At 42.7% G+C, this 23,122-nt stretch overlaps 2 protein-coding genes across 3 annotated transcripts in view; one reads left to right on the top strand and one right to left on the bottom strand.

The window, feature by feature from the left end:
- Positions 1-97: 97 nt before the first annotated feature.
- Positions 98-15,199, bottom strand: ak6 (adenylate kinase 6). 2 transcript variants are annotated; one of them, XM_067982766.1, is made up of 5 exons: positions 14,848-15,199; positions 7,616-7,708; positions 3,065-3,123; positions 1,886-2,031; positions 98-662 (listed from the first exon to the last, which is right to left on the bottom strand). In XM_067982766.1, exons 1-5 carry the CDS (start codon positions 15,026-15,028, stop codon positions 473-475), a joined length of 669 nt encoding a protein of 222 aa, XP_067838867.1. In that variant the 5' UTR covers positions 15,029-15,199; the 3' UTR covers positions 98-472. The 2 variants fall into 2 exon arrangements, with proteins under 2 accessions (XP_067838867.1, XP_067838868.1); XM_067982767.1 differs by lacking the exon at positions 14,848-15,199 and adding an exon at positions 14,200-14,642.
- Positions 14,468-23,122, top strand: part of rad17 (RAD17 checkpoint clamp loader component) — a 49,504-nt gene continuing 40,849 nt past the window's right edge. Inside the window, exons 1-4 of the mRNA XM_067982765.1 lie at positions 14,468-14,600; positions 17,662-17,778; positions 18,570-18,851; positions 21,586-21,669. Coding sequence (XP_067838866.1) covers positions 17,734-17,778; positions 18,570-18,851; positions 21,586-21,669 — 411 coding nt within the window. The 5' untranslated portion in view covers positions 14,468-14,600; positions 17,662-17,733. The remainder of the gene's footprint in view (positions 14,601-17,661; positions 17,779-18,569; positions 18,852-21,585; positions 21,670-23,122) is intronic.

Here is a 23,122-nt window from a genome sequence, read left to right as displayed (position 1 = left end):
CAATTTCCCCCCTCCTCCAAAACAGGACATATCATTCTGTGCTATACTCAAGCTCATGGCTTTGATTTTCACTCAGCCAATGCAAGCAAGTTCCAAGTCACAAGCAACCCTGGGCCTCCGACTCAGTTGCCCATATTTATTTTTTAAAAAATTCTTATTACATTTACTCAAACTATTTAGTTCATTTAGAATAGACACTATAATTCAATTTGTAAATGAAAACTGGTGATCTTTCTCACATCCTTTATCATCTTCAGGCATGTTGACTTCTACATCTTAGTTTAATGGCAAAATGTTTGCAACGATCACCATTGAATTTTGTTCCCAATTAAATCTTTGTATAGCCTAAAAGTTCTTTGTGTCCTTCACTGCTTAAAATACCAGTTTCACAAATATTAATATGTACAGACAGCTGAATGAAAACCAGCTACAGTTGCTATGTTAGCACAAGGCCATCCATAATTCCCAGCATTTAGTTGTTATCTTTCATCCACTGTTCGACCCACTGTAAGATCTGTTCCAAGTTCCTTTCCAGGTCTTCGGGTGTGTTGCTGGGTAACTGATGCACAATCTCCTCTCGATACGACTCCATTGCCTCCTCATATATAGTCTGGAAAATCTCGCACTGTATGTTGTCCTGAAGCTTCTTTCCACTGTAACCCCTGAATAAAGTAAATCAAAGATAAACTGGCAATTGTCATTTAATAAAACAGCTTTTCCTGACCACTGAAAGCAGGTTTGCTATAACATGTTATAGTCAACATGAGGAAAAAGAAAAAAATTGACACCTTTAAACAAACATGTAGAATGGTGCACATATTTTGATTCTGTAATGGAAGGTGAAGGGACCATAGAACAGTTTAACACCAAAATCCACAATGGGTTACGTGTTGTGTCAGAAATGCTTACTCTTTTGTTCAAAAGTAAAACGTAACAGTAAAGTTTAAAAAAGGACAGCACAATCTATCTCTAGATGCTGTGTACCTCTAATAAAATGAATTCAACCTTACTGAGTAATTGGTTCAGTTTAACATGGATTTGATTTTATTTGGGTGACGATGAAACTAAAAGTTCTGGAGCAAATGTTAGAATTTTGTCTGTGGAGAGGGAAAGAGAGGGCAAATAGGAGAGATGAATCCTCAACTTGATAGTCATTCAAGCCTGGCACCTTTACATGCAATCTTCATTTGTTCTTGACTGGGTCAGAGGGAGAGGAAGATTAATAGAAATATTTATTGCACTAAATGGAATCTGTGTGGCCAAGATGGAGTGGCCTGGGTGGTGATTATGGAGGTATCTGAGGTTAGACCTTCCTGCCTTCCATGCTGAATGAGGATAATGGTTTCCCCAGTAGCTCGGAAGTAAAGCCACCGTCTCCAAGCTGTTCATACTATGAAGGTCCCAGAACTGATCTCTGGTCTGTGCTGAATTAGCTAATCTCAGACAGAGCAGTAAAAGTGTTATAATTGGCATTGGTTCTCCTGGGATAGAAAGGGCAAAAAAGGAAGTCGGGTCCCTGCTCCTGATTGCTATCCAGCAAAATCTTCTGCAAATGTGCTTGTGGGCACTGTGTTAAAAACAAGATCGGGCTTAAATGTGATTTCCATTGCATTCAAATAGCCTGCTGACACCCACAGTCAAGGCTCACAAATGAACAATGGACACTTGGGCAATGGCACTACTTGCCATTAACCTCGCTTAACTTTTTCCCCTTCTGTCTTCCCACACCCCTCCCCGAAGGTGTTGACTGAATTGCTGAATGAGCAGGATAATTTTCGAGGAGAAAAAATTGACTTATTGAAAATAGTACGAATGTGCACCAAGAATATTGTGGGTACACTGAAATTTAGATGAACAGAAACATCAAGATAAACATTTTTAGTACCTGTTTACCAATCGGTCATATAAAACTGAATTATCTGTACGAAGGACAAACACAATATGGAACCAGCGCTCTGGGAAGAAGTCACAACCATGGTAATCCACAATTATCCCACCTTCACTCATCTTATCCTCAAGTTCATCAACCACCTGCAAAACAAGTTGTTCCATGAGGAGAAAAATTGATGTCAACATTATACACACATACATATACACATATATAATCTCGTAAAAGAAAACCAAAGGCCTATCACCAGCACATTCCTATATGCTGTCAGCAAACACTTTTGTTCCAGTGAAACTCAGCTTGTAAAATTGCTTTATTGAAAAAAATCTCAGTGGATTAATGGATAAATGCATCACACAGCGTCTAAGCCGTACAGACCAGGATTGTCCCAAGCTCAATTCACAGCCTGGGTTACAATTGGCCTTAATATCTTTACATTTTGGGGGGGGAAAAAGAGAGAGAGATGGAACCAGCCCAATTCCAGTGATTCATGCAATAAAGTATGAAGTTTGGATATTGGTTGAGGACACTAATGATCTTTGCTCTGATGCCCCCATGCGTGTACAGCCTTCCAATAATGTCTAGCTCACAAATAAAGAATGGCTACTTGGATGATGTATTGAAGGGCTGCTGGAGCCTGTAGAACCATACCCTGACAAGAGGCAGCACCATCAGAAGAGAAAATGGGAGAAAAAAAATAAAACCACATGGGAGGTTCATTACGTCAATAGATTATTCAAGAGTATTTTACAAGCAATGAATATGATTTATAGGTCCCTCCTGGAACATTATCCATAAAAACCTGGCCAGCATAGGATCAGCAAACACTGCAAGACAAGAACAAAAGAGAGATATCCTTATTCTTGTGAAAGAATCAAATGTTAAAAGCTGAACCTCCCAAAAAAAAATAATAGCATATTCGGTAGAGGAGGGGAGGGAAGAAAATCAGTAATGGAAAAAAAAAATCTAAACTCCAAATCGAATTTTACTTGACTCCTATACTCAAACCTGAACAGTCATATACTGAGAGGTACAGGCATTAAATATGAAAAATATTAATCTGAGGGGAACAGCTGAAAAATATCTATTTGTTTAGGAATTGTGAAGTTTATTTCGCCCCCACTTTAAGTGTGTTACAATTTGTATTAAAGTATAGTTCTGTATTACAAAACTCACCCTGTCTTCATCCAGAATGGGACATGAGTATTCTTCATCATAGCCTTCATACAGATTACCTTTATAAGAACATTAGAAACACAATAGTTTACATCCACATTTTGATTCACCACCAATTCTGAGAGAACACTATGGATAAATTAATGACATCAGTAACAGGTAAACATAGTGTAAGCAAAACATACAATTGCACCAAGATATAAAACAATATATCATGGAAAAATGCATCAACACAGCATTGAGCAGTGGTTATCAACTTTCCATTATTATGTTATCTGAATGCAAAATGCCTATTCATTTACTTGAAAACAGCGTACTTGGTTAAATCTTAATTAAGGAAATCAATCAGGTAAGCTGATCGAGAAGTGTGATAATAGCTGCCAAAATGGGGGCTATCACCTGTTAACTATCACCAGTATTGTTCAGCCCAAATATTTTTCATTGCCTTGCGTTTTCACTAACATTCAGCATCCTGGAACTGCACATTCAGTAAATCTCGCTGACGGGAAAAGACTTTGTCCTAACTCTAACTGTTTTGAAAATGTATAATTACATTACTATTAGTAATACAAACACCAAGAGCAATTAGTCTAGGTGCTGGAAATCTTTTCTGCAACTCATGAAAATTCACTACTGGATTAACATCGTTTGAATTCAAGGAGCTCTGATTATCTTCTGATAAAAGAAGATTCTGTAATACCAGCTTCAATTGTGGAACATTGGTCAAGAAATTAAAGGTAATAGTTGTGTTTGCCCAAAATGACAATATATGTTATAAAGTAATGTCAATCCTTTTTAATTCAAGGCGGTCAAGAATTAGCAATTCTTTTAAGGGTCATGTGGATTTTTATAACACCCGACAGCAAACAATTCTAATAGCTGAAAAGTGTTAATTTAAGGTAAACTGATTCAATTAGATTATAATTCAATTTTGTTCCAGCACTGTACAATTGGTAAGGGAGAGGGTTCCTCTGCGGATTGCAGCCAGAGAAAAGTCCACAGCACCATGGATGGCTCAGCTGTACGGGGGCGGGGGGCGGGGGAAGGAGAAAGGTCAGGACAGCAATAGTACAGGGGATTCTATAGTTAGGGAAGCAGACAGGCGTTTCTGCAGCCGCAGATGTGATTCCAAGATGGTATGTTGCCTCCCTGGTGCCAGGGTCATGGATGTCACTGAGCGGCTGCAGAACGTTCTGGGGCGGGGAGGGTCAACAGCCAGAGGTCGTGGTCCATAAAGGTACCAACGGCATAGGTAGAAAGAAGGATGAGGTCCTGCAGGCAGATTTTAAGGAGTTAGGAAAGAGATTAAGAAGCAGGACCTCAAAGGTAGTAATCTCCGGATTACTCCTGGTGCCACGCACTAGTGAGTATAGAAATAGGAGGATAGAGCAGATGAATGCGTGGCTGCAGAGATGGAGCAGGAGGGAGGGCTTTAGATTCCTGAGGCGCTGTGGCCAGTTCTGGGGAAGGTGGGACCTGTGCAGGCCGGATGGATTGCACCTCAACGGAGCTGGGACCAATGTCCTCGCAGGGAGGTTCACTAGTGCTGGGGGGGGTTTAAACTAATTTGGCAGGGGGATGGGCACCAGGATGTAGCAATGGAAAGGAGAAACAAGGTGCATAAAGGATCCGGGGAGACAGACAGCACTAGAGCAACTAATAGAGTACAAGAAAGTCTAAGACTGGGTTGCAGTGCATGTGTGTAAATGCACGCAGCGTGGTAAACAAGGTTGGTGAGCTGCAGGCATTTACACACATGAATATGATGTTGTGGCAATAACGGAGACCTGGCTGAAAAAAGGGCAGAATTGGGTACTAAATATTCCTGGATACAAGGTGTTCAGGAAAGAAAGGAGGCAGTATTGATTAAGGAGAATATTGCAGTACTGGAGAGCGAGGATGTCCTGGAGGGGTCAACGACAGAATCTATTTGGTTAGTTAAGAAATAAAAGAGGTGCCATTATACTACTGGAGGTATTCTATAGGCCACCAACTAGTGGGAAGGATATAGAGGAGCAAATTTGCAAGGAAATTACACAGAGGTGCAAAAGCTGTAGAGTAGAGTAAAGCTGATAACTGAGGGCTTCAACTATCCTAATATAGACTGGGATAACAATAATAAGGGGCAAAAAGGGGGATGAATTTTTTGAAATGTGTACAGGATAACTTTCTTAACCAGTATGTTTCTGGCCCAACAAGGAAGCTAGCATTGCTGGACTTGGTTCTATGGAATGAGGTGGGCCAAGTGGAACAAATGTCAGTGGGGGAGCATTTAGGGAGCAGCCATCATAGTATCATAAGGTTTAGAATTGCTATGGAAAAGAACACGGACCACTCTAAAGTAAAAATACTCAATTGGAGGAAGGCCAGTTTCAATGGGATGAGAACAGATCTGGCCCGGGTAAATTGGAATCAAAGACTGGCAGGCAAAACTGTAATTGAACAGTGGGCAGCCTTTAAGGAGGAGATGGTTCAGGTACAGTCGAGGCACATTCCCACGAGGGAGAGAGGTAGGGCAACTAAAGCCAGAGCTCCCTGGCTGGCAAAAGAGATGATGAATAAGATGAAACAGAAAAAAGGGGGGTATGACAGATGTCAGGTTGATAACTCAAGTGAGAACCAAGCAGAATATAGAAAGTTCAGAGGGGAAGTGAAAAAGGAAATAAGAGGGGCAAAGAGAGAGTAAGAGAATAGACTGGCGGCCAACATAAAAGGGAATCCAAAAGTCTTCTACAGGCATGTAAACAGTAAACGGGTAGTAAGAGGAGGGGTGGGGCTGATTAGGGACCATAAAGGAGATCTACTCATGGAGGCAGAGGGGATGGCCGAGGTACTAAATGAGTACTTTGCATCTGTCATCTGTCTTTACCAAGGAAGAAGATGCTGCCAGACTCTCAGAAAATATAGTTGAGATACTGGATGGGCTAAAAATTGAGAGGTACTAGAAAGGCTAGCTGCACTTAAAGTAGATAAGTCACCCGGTCCAGATGGGATGCATCCTAGGTTGCTGAGGGAAGGCAAGGATGGAAATTGCGGAGGTACTGGCCATAGTCTTCCAAACATCCGTAGATACAGGGGGGGGTGTCAGAGGACTGGAGAATTGCAAATGTTACACGCTTGTTCAAAAAAGGGTGTCAGGATAAACCCAGCAATTATAGGCCAGTCAGTTTAACCTGTGGTGGGAAAACTTTTAGAAATGATGATCCGGGACAGAATTAACAGTCACTTGCACGAGTGTGGACTGATTAGGGAAAGCCAGCATGGATTTGTTAAAGGCAAATGGTGTTTAACTAACCTGATAGAGTTTTTTGACCAGGTAACAGAGAGGGTGGATGAGGGCAATGCAATTTATGTGGTGTATACGGGCTTTCAAAAGGCGTTTGATAAAGTGCCGCACAATAGGCTTATCGTCAAGATTGCAGCCCGTGGAATAAAGGGGGCTGTAACAAAATGGATACAGAATTGGCTATTCGTCAGGAAACAGTAGTGGTGAACGGTTGTTTTTCGGACTGGAGGGAGGTGCACAGTGGCATTCCCCAGAGATCGGTGCTGGGACCACTGCTTTTCTTGATATATATTAATGACAGGGCACAATTTCAAAATTTGCAGGTGACACAAAACTTGGAAGGGTTGTAAACAGTGAGGAGGATAGCGATAAGACTTCAAGAGGATATAGACAGGCTGGTGGCACGGGCAGACATGTGGCAGATGAAATTTAACGCAGAAAAATGCAAAGTGATACATTTTGGTAGGAAGAACGAGGAGAGGCAATATAAACCAGAGGGCACAACTCTAAAAGGGGTCCAGGAACAGAGAGATCGGGGGTATATGTGAACAAATCGTTGAAGGTGGCAGGGCAGGTTGAGAAAGCGGTTAAAAAAGCATACGGGATCCTGGGCTTTATAAATAGAGGCATAGAGTATAAAAGTATGGAAGTCATGATGAACCTTGATAAAACACTGGTTCGGCCACAACTGGAGTATTGTGTCCAGTTCTGGGCACTGCACTTTAGGAAAGATGTGAAGGCCTTGGAGAGGGTGCAGAGGAGATTTACTAGAATGATTTCAGGGATGAGGAACTATAGTTGCATGGATAGACTGGAGAAGCTGGGGTTGTTCTCCTTGGAACAGAGACAGTTGCGAGGAAATTTGATAGAGCTATTCAAAATCACGAAGGGTCTAGACAGAGTAGATAGAGAGAAACTATTCCCATTGGCGGAAGGGTCAAGGACCAGAGGACGCAGATTTAAGTTGATTGGCAAAAGAACCAAAGGTGACATGAGGAAAAACTTTTTTATACAGGATTTGGAATGCACTGCCCAAAGGGTGGTGGAAGAAGATTCGAACATGGCCTTCAAAAGGGAACTGGATAAGTACTTGAAAGGAAAAAAATTGCAGGGCTACAGGGATAGGGCGGGGGAGTGGGACTAACTGGATTGCTCTTGCATACAGCCGGCGCAGACTCGATGGGCCGAACGGCCACCTTCCGTGCTTAACCTTTCTATGATTACCAGATTAACATTTTCATATATTCTTTTCAATTCATGTTCACCTTCTTTTGCCAGTTCTCCCACATTGATGTACATCAGTCCAGTTCTTTCAGCTAACTCTTTACCAAGGGTGGTCTTCCCAACACCTGGAGTACCTGCCAGAATAGTAAATGTAAACAGCATTGTGACCTATTGTTGAAGCACCAGTGTGGAGGTTCAGCATTAGCTAGCACCTTAAGAACACAACTCACTATATTTATGCACCTTATCCATTAGCTTAATCCACTGGACAAAAAATTAATCTGCAAAAATAAAGCTATTTAAGACTATTTTCAGGTATTCACACACTTTTCTTGTTTACATTCCTTCACCTCCACCTTTGATGTTCTGGTCCCCAGTAAAACCTGTACTCTTTCCCATGCCAGTCATTCCTCCTAATAGGACCCCCATCTTCACCCCCACTAATCCAACAGGTGTAGACTTGAGTGTTGTCTAGTGCACAACTGCATTGCCATCAACACATCAGGCTGGACCACATCAAGTGCTTTCAGGCCTCAAGCTTACCTGTCAAAACTGCTCACGACTTCAGAATCATCCTGGAGAGCATGGATAGCCACCAGCTTCTTTTCTCTACTACTAACCAAGTAGAAACATAGAAAATAGGAGGAGTAGGCCATTTGGCCCTTCGAGCCTGCTCCGCCATTCAATATGATCATGGCTGATCCTCTACCTCAATACCATATTCCCGCTCTCTCCCCATACTCCTTGATGCCTTTTGTGTCTAGAAATCTATCTAGCTCCTTCTTAAATATATTCAGTGACTTGGCCTCCACAGCCTTCTGTGGTAGAGAATTCCACAGGTTCACCACCCTCTGAGTGAAGAAATTTCTCCTCATCTCAGTCCTAAATGTCCTACCCCAAATCGTGAATCTGTGACCCCTTGTTCAGGACCCTCCAGCCAGGGAAAACATCCTCCCTGCATCCAGTCTGTCTAGGCCTGTCAGAATGTTATATATTTCAATGAGATCATCTCTCATTCTTCTAAACTCGAGTGAATACAGGCTGATTTGACCCAATCTCTCCTCATATGACAGTCCTGCCATCCCAGGAATCAGTCTGGTGAACCTTCGCTGTACTCCCTCCATGGCAAATATATCCTTTCTTAGGTAAGGAGACCAAAACTGCACACAATACCCCAGGTGTGGTTTCACCAAGGCCCTGTATAACTGCAGTAAAACATCCTTGCTCTTGTACTCAAATCCTCTTGCGATGAATGCCAACAAACCATTTGCCTTCCTAACTCTTGCTGCATCTGCATGTTTGCTTTCAGTGACTGGTGTACAAGGGCACCCAGGTCCCTTTGTACAACAACATTTCCCAATCTATCACTATTTAAATAATACTCTGCCTTTCTGTTTTTCCTTCTGAAGTGGATAACTTCACATTATACTGCATCTACCATGTATTTGCTCACTCACTCAACTTGTCTAAATTGCCTTGAAGCCTCTTTGCATCCTCCTCACAACTCACGATCCCACCTAGTTTTGTGTCCTCAGCAAACTCGGAAATATTACATTTGATTCCTTCATCCAAATCACTGATATATATTGTGAATAGCTGGGGCACTGATCCCTGTGGTACCCCACTGTTCACTGCCTGCCACCCCGAAAAAGATCCATTTATTCCTACTCTGTTTCCTGTCTGTTGACCAATTTTCAACCCATGCCAGTGTATTACCCCCAACCCCATGTGCTTTAATTTTGCACACTAACATCTTAAGTGGGACTTTATCAAAGGCCTTCTGAAAATCCAAATAAACCACATCCACTGGTTCTCCCTTATCTATTCCACCAGTTACATTCTCAAAGAACTCCAGTAGGTTTGTCGAACATTATTTCCCTTTCATAAATCCATGTTGACTTTGTCTAATTTCGTTGGTATTTTTTAAGTGTGCTGTTATCACATCCTTTATAATAGACTCTAGCATTTTCCCGACTACTCATGTTAAACTAACCGGTCTGTAGTTCCCTGTTTTCTCTCTCCCTCCATTTTTAAATAGTGGGGTTACATTTGCCACCCTCCAATCTTTTTCTTTATTTGTTCATGGGATGTGGGTGTTGCTGGCAAGGCCAGCATTTATTGCCCATCCCTAATTGCCCTTCAGAAGGTGATGGTGAGCTGCCTTCTTGAACCACTGCAGTCCGTGCGGTGAAGGTTCTCCCACAGTGCTGTTAGGAAGGGAGTTCCAGGATTTTGACCCAGCGACGGTGAAGGAACGGCAATATATTTCCAAGTCGGGATGGTGTGTGACTTGGAGAGGAACGTGCAGGTGGTGTTGTTCCCATGTGCCTGCTGCTCTTGTCCTTCTAGGTGGTAGAGGTCGCGGGTTTGGGAGGTGCTGTCGAAGAAGCCTTGGCAAGTTGCTGCAGTGCATCCTGTGGATGGTACACACTGCAGCCACAGTTCGCCGGTGGTGAAGGGAGTGAATGTTTAGGGTGGTGGATGGGATGCCAGTCAAGCGGGCTGCTTTGTCATGGAGGCCGTCAAGCTTCTTGTGTGTTGTTGGACCTGCACTCATCCAGGCAAGTGGAGAGTATTCCATCACACTTCTGACTTGTGCCTTGTAGATGGTGGAAAGGCTTTGGGGAGTCAGGAGGTGAGTTACTCGCCGCAGAATACCCAGCCTCTGACCTGCTCTTGTAGCCACAGTATTTATATGGCTGGTCCAGTCAAGTTTCTGGTCAATGGTGACCCCCCAGGATGTTGATGGTGGGGGATTCGGCGATGGTAATACCTTTGAATGTCAAGGGGAGGTGGTTAGACTCTCTCCTGTTGGTGATGGTCATTGCTTGGCACGAGCTTTACTTGCCACTTATCAGCCCAAATCTGGATGTTGTCCAGGTCTTGCCGCAGGCGGGCACGGACTGTTTCATTATCTGAGCGGTTGCGAATGGAACTGAACACTGTGCAATCATCAGCGAACATCCCCATTTCCGACCTTATGATGGTGGGAAGGTCATTGATGAAGCAGCTGAAGATGGTTGGGCCTAGGACACTGCCCTGAGGAACTCCTGCAGCAATATCCTGGGGCTGAGATGATTGGCCTCCAACAACCACTACCATCTTCCTTTGTGCTAGGTATGACTCCAGCCACTGGAGAGTTTTCCCCCTGATTCCTATTGACTTCAATTTTACTAGGGCTCCTTGGTGCCACACTCGGTCAAATGCTGCCTTGATGTCAAGTGCAGTCACTCACCTCACCTCTGGAATTCAGCTCTTTTGTCCATGTTTGGACCAAGGAGCTGTTCCATAATCTATAGAATTTTGGAAGGTGACAACTAATGCATCCACTATTTCCATGGCTACCTGTTTTAGTACTCTGGGATGCAGATTATCAGGCCCTGGAGATTTATCGACTTTCATTCCTGTTAATTTCTCCAGCCCTATTTTTTTTTTACTAATACTAATTTCCTTTAATTCCTCCTTCTCACGAGTCCCTTGGTTCCCTCGCATTTCTGGGAAGTTATGTGTGTCCTGTTCTGTGAACACAGAACCAAAGTATTTGTTTAATTGCTCTGCCATTTCCTTGTTCCCCATTATAAATTCTCCTGTTTCTGACTGTAAGGCACCTACATTTGTCTTTACTAATCTTTTTCTTTTTACATACTTGTAGAAGATTTTACAGTCCACTTTTATGTTCCTTGCAAGTTTACTCTCATTGCTCTATTTTTCCTCTCTTAATCAATCTCTTGTTCTTTTTTTGCTGAATTCTAAACTATTCCCAATCCTCAGGCTTGCTACTTTTTCTGGCAATTTTATATGACTCCTCTTTGGATCTAATACTATCCTTAATTTCTTTAAACGCTTCCCCTGCCCCCTCCAACATCATCAACAACAAGTTTGAGCAGCTCATGGGCTTCTTCATTAAGATTGATTCCATTTGTTCAGCTGCTTTCCCTCTATCCCCTTGCCCATCAAGTCAAACCTCCCCCATGCTCCTCTTTACCTTAGCCCCAAACCAGTGTCTTTTTCAAGCTTCTATCCAAATCCCCATATGCCCTCTCTGACCTCATCTTGCCTATGAGACCCACCTCCTGCTCCCTTGACCCCATTCCCACTAAACTGCTGACCACCCAAATTGCTTTCTTGATCCCAATGCTGGTTGACATTGTAATTATGGTTCCCTCTTCTTACATACTGCCCCCTCTCTTTCAAAAGTGCCATCATCACACTCCTCTTCAAAAAAAATCCACCCTTGACCCCTCTGTCCTTGCAAACTGCTGCCCCATCTCCAACTTCATTTTCTTGTCCAAAATCCTTGAAGTTGTTGTCACCTCCTGAATCCCTGCCCATCTTTCCCACAACTCCATGTTTGAATCTCTCCAATCATGTTTCTGCCCCTGCCAAAGCAGTAGAACGGCCTTAATCAGTTATAAACGACATCCACCGTATCCTTCCTCATCCTTCTCGACCCATCTACAATCATTGATAGTTGACCAAAACATCCTTTTCCAATGCTGCTTCTCTGTAGTGGGACGGCCCTCACTTGGTTCCACTCTTAACTATCCAATTATAACCACAGCATTGCCAGCAATGACTTCTCTTCCTGCCCCATTGCCTCTGGAGTCCCCCAATGATTTATCCTTGGGCTCCTTCTCTTCCTCATCTGCACGCTATTCCTTAACGACAGCATCCAGAGACACGGGATTAGCTTTTACACATATGCTGACAACACCCAGCTCTACCAACTTCTCTCTTGCACCTTCCATTGCCTGTGTTGTCAGGCTGCTTGTTCAACAATCCAGTCCTGGATGTGCCACAATTCCCTGCAGTTAAACATTGGGAATACCAAAGCCATTATCTTCCACTCCCACCACAAACTCCATACCCTCACCACTGATTCCATGCTCCTCCCCAGCCACTGTCTCAAGTTGAACCAAACTTCTCGCAATTCAGCGTCCGACTCAACCGCGAGCTGAGCTTCTGACCCCCTATCTTCTCCCTCACCTCTATAACATTGCCCGCCTCATCCGTGTCTTTGTCACCTCCAAACTTGATTATTCTAATGCTCTCCTAGGCAGCCTCCCATGCTCCACCCTGGATAAAGTTCAGCTCATCCAAAACTCTGCCGCCCCTATCCTATACTTCTTGGCTCAGCATCCATTTTTTAAATTACACTTTTGTGAAGTGCCTTGGGATGTTTTCTACATTAAAGGCACTATAAAATTTCAAGATTTTGTTACAAATGCTAGTTGTCTCATCACTTGTACACAAAGACAAAAAACAGAGTCTCCAACAAAAAGACAGTCAAATGTCTTCTCAGAAAAAAATGTCCCATTTATTTATTTTTATATATCAGTGTTGCCACGTGTTTAACATGAATACATCATCCACGTGCTCGCTAAGTTACATTGGCTCCCCGTCCCCCAACACCTCCAATTTAAAATTCTCATCCTTGTGTTCAAATCTTTTTATGGCCTTGCTCCTCCCTATCTCTGTAACCTTCTCCAGCCTTAGCCCTGCCCACCCTCTGCCAAGAACTTTGCATCCCTCAGTCCCTTCGTTCCACAATTGGTGGCCGTGCCTTCAACTGTCAAGGCATTAAGCTTTGGAAGACCCTCCCTAACCCTCTCTTTCCTCCTTTGAGGCCTTCCTTAAAACCTACCCCTTTGACCAAGCTTTTAGTCACCTATTCTAATATCTCCTTCTTTGACTCTAACTATGCTTCTGTGAAATGCCATTGGACATTTTTCTATGCTTACCCCATATCCTCTCCGTCACCAAGACCACCTCTTACACCTTCGTAATATCGCCCATCTCCACCCATGCCAATCTGCTACTAAAACCCTTATCCATGCTTGTTACTTCCAAGCTCGACTATTCCAATGCTCTCCTGGTCAGCCTCCCATCCTTCACCCTCTATTAACTCAAGCTCATCCAAAACTCTGCTGCCCGTATCTTAACTCGTTCACCCATCACCCTTGTGCTCGCTGACCTTCATTGGATCCAGAAACATCTCGGGTTTAAAATTTCCATCGTTGTGTTCAAATTCCTCCATGACCTCACCCCTCTCTATCTCTGCAACCTCCTCCAGCCCTACAACCCTCCGAGAACTCTGCGTTCCTCCAATTTTTGCCTCTTGCACATCCCCAACTTCCTTCGCCCCAATACTGGCAGCAGTGTTTTCAGATGTCTAGGCCCTAAGCTCAGGAATTCCCTCCCTAAATCTCTCCGCCCCTCTCTCTCTCTCCTCCTTTAAGACGCTCCGAATAACCTACCTCTTCGACCAAGCTTTCGGTCACCTGTCCTAATATCTCCTTCTCTGGCTTGGTGTCAAGTTTGGGACGTTTAATGAGTTAAAGACGCTATATAAATGCACGCTGTTGGTATTGACAGTATTTTAAAGGGGACCTACACACTCTCGCTCATTATGAATGACTGACATTTGTTTTCAAAATGTGACTGATTTTAATGCTCCCTTTTTAAACCCGTTCACCTGAATTGCGGAATCTCACCTAACGACGACTGCAAATTACAAAAATGCCAAGAAAAAACTGGCCACTGTATGAACGGGAGAAACCGTGCATCCCCGCTCCCATCCCGCTCGGTGATGCCGCTCGCCCGCTCGCCCGCTCGCCGCTCCTACCTGTCACCAGAAGGTTCGGCCGCTTCTCCATGTTACATCCGCGTGCGGCCACGAACCCGCGGGCTTTCGCTCGGCCGCGGGCCCGTCTCCAACCGCGTCATCGGTCACACCCTATCGGACCCGAAGTGATCAAAATCATTGAAAATATCAACGAATTTTAATCCAGTCTGATGTGAGATCGAGACGAGACGAGAACAATAACTCGCAGGTACTGTCGCTCCACCATAGAACAACCCCAGGCAATGCCGAAGACAGCTAAGAGACTGCGAGTGTGAGGAGGCGCCGGAGGAAGGGAGGCCCCCTGTGGAACTGTTGGTGTTTTTAAACCGAGAGCGAGAGCCGGCGGTGCGTTGGTGGCGACAACAACAACAACAACAACAACAAGCGGCCCCGAAAGTTAGGTGTGTATGAGTGCAACTTTACAGCGCTATGCTTTCTTGGGTGCACCCGGGCACGCTGCTCCCTGTCTGCCCGATTATCTCCACTGATCCATTCTTCACCGCCCCCCTTCTGAGCCCTGCCCCTTGGTAACACCATCCACGAGCACGGGGTCCGCTTCCATATGTCTGGTGATAACATCCAACTCGACTCGACCCATCCCAGTCACCGCCGCTGACTCTAGGCAGATAACCTGCCGCCCTGCCCTACCTGGCCTGCGCAAAATCGGATTCCTGGGTGAGCAGAAATTCCTTTCGGTTTGATAGAGGCGGTTTAAACCATCGGGCTCCAGCTGCCCACGCAGGCTAAACTCGATGGTGGACAGTTTCGATGTTGTGTTTGCCCTCCATTTGTCAGTTTCCAAGACTGCATTTTTGTATCTTTGAAACATTCTCCACTTGTGCCACTGTTTCCGTCCCTATTCATGTCCTAATCCATGTCTCCGCCATCTCAAGAATTGATTGCACGAAAACACTCTCTGTTGACCTGTTCTTCTCCACCCTTCACAAGCCCCAGTTAGTCCAGAATACTGCAGCGCGAGTCTTCTCTTGCACCTCACTCCTATGATTGCCGAACTCCGCTTCCTCCCGTCGCAATTTAAAGGTCTGTGTCCTCATTTTCAAAACACTCCATGGTCTCCGCCTGCACTGCACTGTCAGCACTTTTCTTCAGCTGTATGTCCCAGCCCACACCACCTGCTCCCCTGTCTCTGGATTACTGCTTGTGCCCGGCGATCTCCAGTCAACACAAGTCTTTTTTTCCAGTCAGTATGTGCCTGCTCTTTAGAGTTCCCCTCAAAACCACTTTGAGGGGAGATTTGATCGAAGTGTTCAAAATCCTTTACAAGTTTGTTAAAAACTTGCCTCTGTGTTTTCAATTTCCCTCTTAAATCTTTTTGAATTCCTGCTTGATGGCTTCTCTTCCCCACCCGCCTGCAGTAAAGGGATGTTATAGAAATGTATGTTTATATATGGTATGTGTATATACACAGAAATTATGAGTGAGTGAATTAAACCTCTTTGCGCTTTGGGATTCAGAAGTTTCAGTATTTGGGTGTGTGGCATAGCTGTGAAGAAATCAGGGACTTGCTGGGAGTGAGATTTCATAGAATCATAGAATTGTTACAGCACATAAGGAGGCCATTTGGCCCATTGAGCCTGTGCCGGCTTTGTAAGAGCAATCCGGTTAGTCCCATTCCCTGCTCTTTTCCCTGTAGCCCTTCAAATATTTATCCAATTCCTTTTTGAAAGCCATGATTGAATCTGCATCGACCACCCTTTCAGGCAATGCATTCCAGATCGTAATTACTCACTGCATAAAAAAGTTTTCCTCATGTCGCCTTTGGTCCTTTTGCCAATCACCTTAAATCTGTGTCCTCTGGTTCTTGACCCTTCCGCCAATGGGAACAGTTTCTCTTCACTTACTTTATCTAAATCCGTCATGATTGTGAACACTTCGATCAAATCTCCTCTCAACCTTCTCTGCTCAAAGGAGCACTGCCCCAGCTTCTCCAGTCGATCCACGTAACTGAAGTCGCTCATCCCTGGAACTATTCTAGTAAATCATTTCTGCACTCTTTCTAAGGTCTTCACATCCTTCCGAAAGTGCAGTGCCCAGAATTGGACACAGTACTCGAGTTGTGGCCGAACCAGTGTTTTATAAAGATTCAACATAACTTCCTTGCTTTTGAACTCTATGCCTCTGTTTATAAAGCCCAGGATCCTGTATGCCTTTTTAACCGCTTTCTCAACCTGCCCTGCCACCTTCAAAGATTTGTGTACATATACCCCCAGGTCTCTCTGTTCCTGCACCCCCTTAAGAATTGTACCATTTAGTTTATATTGGCTCTCTTCATTCTTCCTGCCAAAATGCATCACTTCACACTTCTGTGCATTAAATTTCATCTGCTGGCCTGTATGTCCTCTTGAAATCTATTACTATCCTCCTCATTGTTTACTACACTTCTAAATTTTGTGTCATCTGCACATTTTGAAATTGTGCCCTATACACCCAAGTCCAAATCATTAATATATTTTTTTTTAAAAAGCAGTGGTTCTAGTACCGATCCCTGGGGGGACACCAGTATATATCTTCCTCCAGTCCGAAAAACAACTGTTCACCACTACTTTCTGTTTCGTGTCACTTAGCCAATTTCGTATCCATGCTGCCATTGCCCCTTTTATTCCATGGGCTCCAATTTTGCTGACAAGCCTGTTATGTGGCACTTTACCAAACGCCTTTTGAAAGTCCATATACACAACATCAACCATGTTGCCCTCATCAACCCTTTCTGTTATATCATCAAAAAACTCAATCAAGTTAGTTAAACACGATTTGCCTTCAACAAATCCGTGCTGGCTTTCCTTTATTAATCCACACTTGTCCAAGTGACTATTAATTTTGTCCCTGATTATCGTTTCTGGATTTGAACTGTCCGCAGCTTGTTTGAACCTGGCACCATGCAATACTCAAAATTATAAGGAGACTGTGGTCTTCAGAATAAAAACTGGGTTTCATAGATAATTTGCCTTTTATGTTTTTGCATTCCTGAAATGAAATGTTTGAAGTATTTAAATCACTAAAAATTTTGGTAATATTCAAAATATAAAAATATTGGTTTTAACTAATTTGAGTATTTTATGTACAAATAATCAAGTATCTTGGATTGTTACCCTATGCCCGATTGATGGTTGATAGCCAGTTGTGTTTTTTTTTTGATCATGGCATGCAATTTTTTTTCTGTTTTTTTCTTAAATAAAACACCAGAGCGCAAAATAAATCACCCAGAGTCACACGTAATGATGCCTTGTTTTCTCATCGTACATTAGAAGTCTAGCTGGTCTCAATACTACACTGCAGAATATGTTTATCCACTAAGCTAGTTGTTTTACCAATGATGGGGCAAAACTAAAAACTCGCCCCAGCGTGCCAATTTATGTTTTGTGTTAATACTAAGTACTTATTAACTACCAATAGAGGTAAATGATTTGAGTTAAAACTTGGCATTTTTTCCCCTTCCTCAAGCTGAACTTGTGAGAAGTGACTTTATTGTTGAAGGTGCAGAACGTAGCCCGCCTATGTCTATCAGCAGAGTTGATGATGTCAAAATCTTCTCTCAGCAGAAAAGTTGTTTCTGCTAAGGTAAATATGTTTTACCATTGGTATTTTGGGATTATAGTTTGTGCATCATATGAGACTTGTCACAGTTACAACACCTTGGTTGAGAACACAGATTGTTTTCTTGTTGCATTATCACAGGAATTAGAGACATGAAATTCTTTTTGAAAAAGTAGAACAGTTCAAGCTTCAATTGTAGTAAATACACTAGAAAGTTTAGTAAATAGTGTTATTGCACATTAAGCCATGCACACTTGGGTGTGCTTTTTGACACTATTACCATCCATAATGAGTTACATTTCTCTGAGACTGTGTCCTTGATTAAGGCTGATATTTATTTTTCTTCAATGAGCCTTTCTAAAATGGGATGAATTTGGAATTTATGTGGCTAACTTTAAAAGAGGTTTTCAATGAATAAGTCATAAAACTGCACACAGTGATTAAATACCCATGTTGATATTGCCTTTTTTCCTGTAAATTTTAATTGAATTATCAGAAGTCAACAAAAAATAAACCTTTCAGTTTACGATGAAATCAAATTAATTGCACCCTGCAATTTAAAGATTTAAGTCTACTATACTTTATTTCATCATAAGCTGGAAGCCTTACTTTTGGAACCAAGATGTATTTATATTTTAAACAAAAATTAAACTAATTACATCATGCAATGAAAATTAAGTTGTGTAAACACAACACAATTCCAGCTGATAGTAACAATCTTGCTCTTGATGATATAGCGAATTCCTCGAGGTCTGTGTGTGATAAATGCATAGTGAGTGGCAGTGTTTGCTCACTTTTAAAATTTTTTATTTTAGGTGACAAACTGGGTGAAGCCATCTTTTGATGGTATCAGCAACTCTACCTTACCGGTGACTTCAGGCAGTAAACCATCTGGCCATTTAGGGTCAAGTGGTGGAGTTCAGAACATTTTTTGGACAGAAAGAGACACAACATTGCAGTCCTCCATCTTAAACAGCACAAAGAGCCGAAAAAGAACAAAAATATCTGATGTGGAGCAGGTTTTAGATGTCTGTAGACAAAACTCAGCTTCAAATTCCAATGAACCCTGGATCGATGAATATAGACCTCAGACACAGGTACGAACGTGATATATAATAAACTCTATGGTCTGTTCCATTGAATTGCAGGTGTGTAGATTAAAAACGGATTTCCATGCTTTCTTTCTATGGTCGCCTCTTCTGTTGCTATGTAATGAGTCCTTACTTCTGCAGCCAATGCACATAGGTTTAAGATGCTGTTATAACTTTCGGGTCTGCTTTAGATATTCTGTTAGGCTAATGGCACCAGTCTCTCCCTTAAGCAGACATACATCCATCACATTTGGGAGTTTGCTTTCACTACCCAATATCTTGATGTACAGCTACATAACCCAAGGGTGAAGGTTAGGAGTGGGGGGTGTAACAGTGAGACCCCTTGGTATATGAATTGGATATTGTGATCCTCGCACATGCCCTCACTTGCGTTTGTCCATTTTCTGAAAGGCAGACTGATGAACACTTTAATGGAACAAGGCCAAATACAAATCATTAAGCTGATTTATTTTACAGTTAGTAAGTGAATGTACAGGATAACAGTTTTAGCAAATCTCATCTTAATACAACATAACTTTAGTCTCTCCTCGCAAATAAGAAAAACAAGACACATTGGTCTTTTTAGCAGGCTAATAAAGGTTCCTTTTTCTTGGACAGTCTTTGTCTCTATGTTGGCCTAGGCTGGCTTTTTTCTTAAAGGAGATTTGGCTCCATTCTGTGATACTTGGCAGCCTTTGTGGCAACTGACCCTGGTCAGTAGAGCTGCCAATTAAATTGGCTAACCCTCCCCCACCCAGTGAAGGCCTAGCCAGACCGCCTCATGTTGTGAGTGCCTCCTGGAAGTGTCTTAAATGAGATAATAAATCCCCTATTGTCCCAGATCGTTGTGGGTAACTGTTTCAGTGGCTGCGTGCTACCTCTCAAGTGAGCTCATTAACATCAATCCCCTCTTTGTTCTGGCACATGTCTGTGAGGTAGATTTTAAAACTTTGTGAACTCACTTTAACTCAAAGCAACACTTCAGTGTAAATCATATCCAAATCCTTTCTATGGAAAAAATGGTTGAAAATCCCAAAACACGGCAGACACAAATGGTAAATATGTGTTTTTTTCCAAAGTAGGGTATAAATTCCACTTGTTTTCCACATTAACCCTCAGTGTTGTCAACCACATAGTTCCTGCAGGTGAATGATTTGATCTTAGACCTTTCAGTTCTTTTCACCAATCAATGACTAGAAGGCATGCGATGCAGCCTGGCAACAAGTATCCCTCCAAGTTTCAACAGCAAGACTGACTGAGGTCTCACTAGAGAGGGGGAAATTAAAAGTGTGTCCTTTCATTCCTTGGTGACTCCACCATGCAACACTCTTAAACAGGTTAAAGACAATTTTCTCTCATCTTTGCCAATGTTCAGTTGGGTCAGTTTTAATGCCTTCTTATTCGCGAACAATTTCAACCAAGCCACTATTCCTGTTGTAGTTTTTGAATTTTAAATACAGGAAGTGCTGCTAAATTCAGGGAGCATACACCTGGAGGTCAGGAATATAAGATTAGCAAGCATCAAGCAAGAAGATTAGAAGGAATTTGTTTTCCCTATGGAGTTAAAGATATGCAGAATAGACTCTCAATTCAAGCTGCATTCATAACTTTTTTTTTTAAAGAGCCAGATGCGTATCTTATTAGGAACAGGACTAAAGGTTATAAAGATAAGAAAAATAGAGATGTTCAAGATCTGTGTGGATCATGATGCTTCCTGAGCTGCCAGGGCATAGAAATGTCATGGTAACTGGTTGGGGATGAATTGTGTGGGTGGCAGAATTCGATAGAAAAGGTGTTTTGGAGCTTTAATTGATTTACCTTTGGGGACAGATGAAGGGGAAGAACTTTGAACCTTTCTCAGAAGCTTGAGTGGATTTGGTGGCAGCGTGGATTGTGCATGGTCTGTGGGAGGAGCTAGTTTGACTGGGCCCACGGGCCATTTCTCATTCTGTGTGCTCGTGTTAAATAAAGAAAGACTTGCATTTGTATTGTGCTTTTCATGACTTCAGGATGTCCCAAAGCACTTTACAGCCAATTAAGTACTTTTGAAGTGTGGTCACTGTTGTACTATAGAAAACGTGGCAGCAAGGTCCCACAAACAGCAGTACGATAATAACCAGATAATCTGTTTTCAGTGATGTTGGTTGAGGGATAAATATTGGCCAAGACACCAGGGAGAACTCCCCTGCTCTTCTTCGAATAGTGCCGTGGGATCCTTTCCGTCCACCTGAGGGCAGAAGGGGTCTCGATTTAACGTCTCATCCGAAAGATGGCACCTCCAACAGTGGAGCACTCCTTCAGTACTGCACTGAAGTGTCAGCCTAGATTTTGTGCTCAAGTCTCTGGAGTGGGACTTGAATCCACAACCTTCTGACTCCGAGGCGAGAGTGCTACCACTGAACCACAGCTGTCACCTCAAATGTTTGTCCTGCTGTATGTGTATGTATGTGACTAGGGCTTATATCCCAGATGTGTGTAAAAACAAAGTACAATTTCTAACTTCAAAGCAGTGCATTGCACTAGAATGTTCAGATTGTTCAAAATGTTTTGTAAATTTGTACATGTTCTGTACTTAAAGGTTCATTTTAAAAGTCTATAATCTTCACAATCCATTCTAGTCAACATCTTGGCTTTGCCTCAGTCAGAACCCTGTCATCGGTACAGCCTGTGCTAAGCTTTTGATCACCGGCATGATGGTGTTTCACTTAATATTGTCATTTTGCCTTCTCTCCTGTTTCAGGGTGAACTTGCAGTTCACAAGAAGAAAATTGAAGAGGTTGATAATTGGCTAAAAGCCCATACAATAGAGAGAAACCACTACCAGGTGCGTCACTATATTTGTTTTGCTTTCATTTTCTTGTGATCTTCATTGAATTTTTAACTTAATGCTAAAATATAGTTCAGAACATGAATGTAGTTTCTCTCCTCTCCTGCTCCAGAGGAGATGACCGAGTCTAGTGACTTGTCATGAGAAATGTGTCGAAAATCACAGGACATTTATGGGTAAAATTGCGTTCTTAGAAAGCCAGATCCAAATATGGCTGAATGGCATCCCACCCCTCTCCTCTGGCTCCAAGTGTCAGCTTGGCTCAGCGGTGGTACACTTGCCTCTGAGTCAGAAAGTCGTGGTGTCATTCCCCACTCAGAACTTGAGCACAAAATCTTGGCTGAAACTTCAGTCCAGTGCTGAGGGAGAGCTCGTGGCACTATTTGAAGAACAGCAGGGGAGTTCTCCCAGTGTATTGGCCAACATTTATCTTTCAATCAGGTATGACCAAAATACTTCAACTGGTCATTTAATTAATTGCTGTGTGCAGAACCTTGCTGCGTACAAATTGACTGCCATGTTTGTCTACAAAACACTAACTATACTTCAAAAATAATTAATTGGCTGTGAAGTGCTTTATGATGTCCTGAAGCTACTATAGATATGCAAGTTTCTTTCCATATATTACATTTTCAAATAGTTATCTTTCCCATCTGACTTAAGTATTCCTTACTGCTGCTTTCTCCCACCTGAATTCCAACTTTAGTCCTGGTTTATGCTGCTCTCTCCCTCCTGAATTTACTTGAAGTAGTGTGTTTTTAAACATGCTACTTCCAGATAGAATCATGCTTGTAATCGTGTGTTTTAAAAATGACAGCCACTGCTATGGGAGATTATGCTGCGATAAACTTTAGCAGTGACTTGTGCTGGGGCATTGTTCTACAGGAGTTGTAACGCTCCTGCTGCTCACCCAACTGGCCTTCCTGCATCTGTGTGCTTAAACAGGAAAAGTTGACCAGCTGTTTCACCATTGGAAGCAATACAGCTGAACCCAGTTTCTCGGCATCTACTGTAGCGAATCCCTTTATCATTCTAAATACCTTGATTAGATCACCCCTTAACTTTCTAAACTCAAGGGAATACAAGCCAAGTTTATGCAACCTGTGCTTATCATTTAACCCTTTAAGCCCTGGTATCATTCTGATGAATCTGAACTATACCCCTTCCAAGACCAATGTATCTTTCCTGAGGTTCAGTGCCCAAAACTAAACGCAGTATTCCAGATAGGGTCTAACCAAGGCAATGTAGAACTGAAGCATCACTGTCTCACTTTTGAATTCCAACCACCTTGAGATACAGGCCAACATTCCATTAGCCTTTTTGAGTACATTTTGTACCTGTGCACTCGCTTTTAGTGATTTGTGTACATGGATACTGAAATCCTTTTGCTGCTCCACAGCTCCTGTAAGATTGTATCCTTGCTCATAGTACAGTGGGCAAGTGAAATAAC

The sequence above is a fragment of the Heptranchias perlo genome, chromosome 4 (assembly GCF_035084215.1).
Source record: "Heptranchias perlo isolate sHepPer1 chromosome 4, sHepPer1.hap1, whole genome shotgun sequence".
Taxonomy (NCBI): Eukaryota; Metazoa; Chordata; class Chondrichthyes; order Hexanchiformes; family Hexanchidae; genus Heptranchias; species Heptranchias perlo.
The sequence above is the reverse complement of the archived record's forward strand: the minus strand, read 5'-3'. Positions and strand labels throughout refer to the sequence as shown.

Coding starts and splice junctions, on each gene's coding strand:
- ak6 (XM_067982766.1), bottom strand. CDS start 15,028: ATGTTTCAAAGATACAAAAATGCAGTCTTGGAAACTGACAAATGGAGG. Junction 7,709..14,847: donor TCCGATTTTGCGCAGGCCAG/GTAGGGCAGGGC, acceptor CTATTCTGGCAG/GTACTCCAGGTGTTGGGAAG. Junction 663..1,885: donor TATGACCGATTGGTAAACAG/GTACTAAAAATG, acceptor TACTTTATTCAG/GGGTTACAGTGGAAAGAAGC.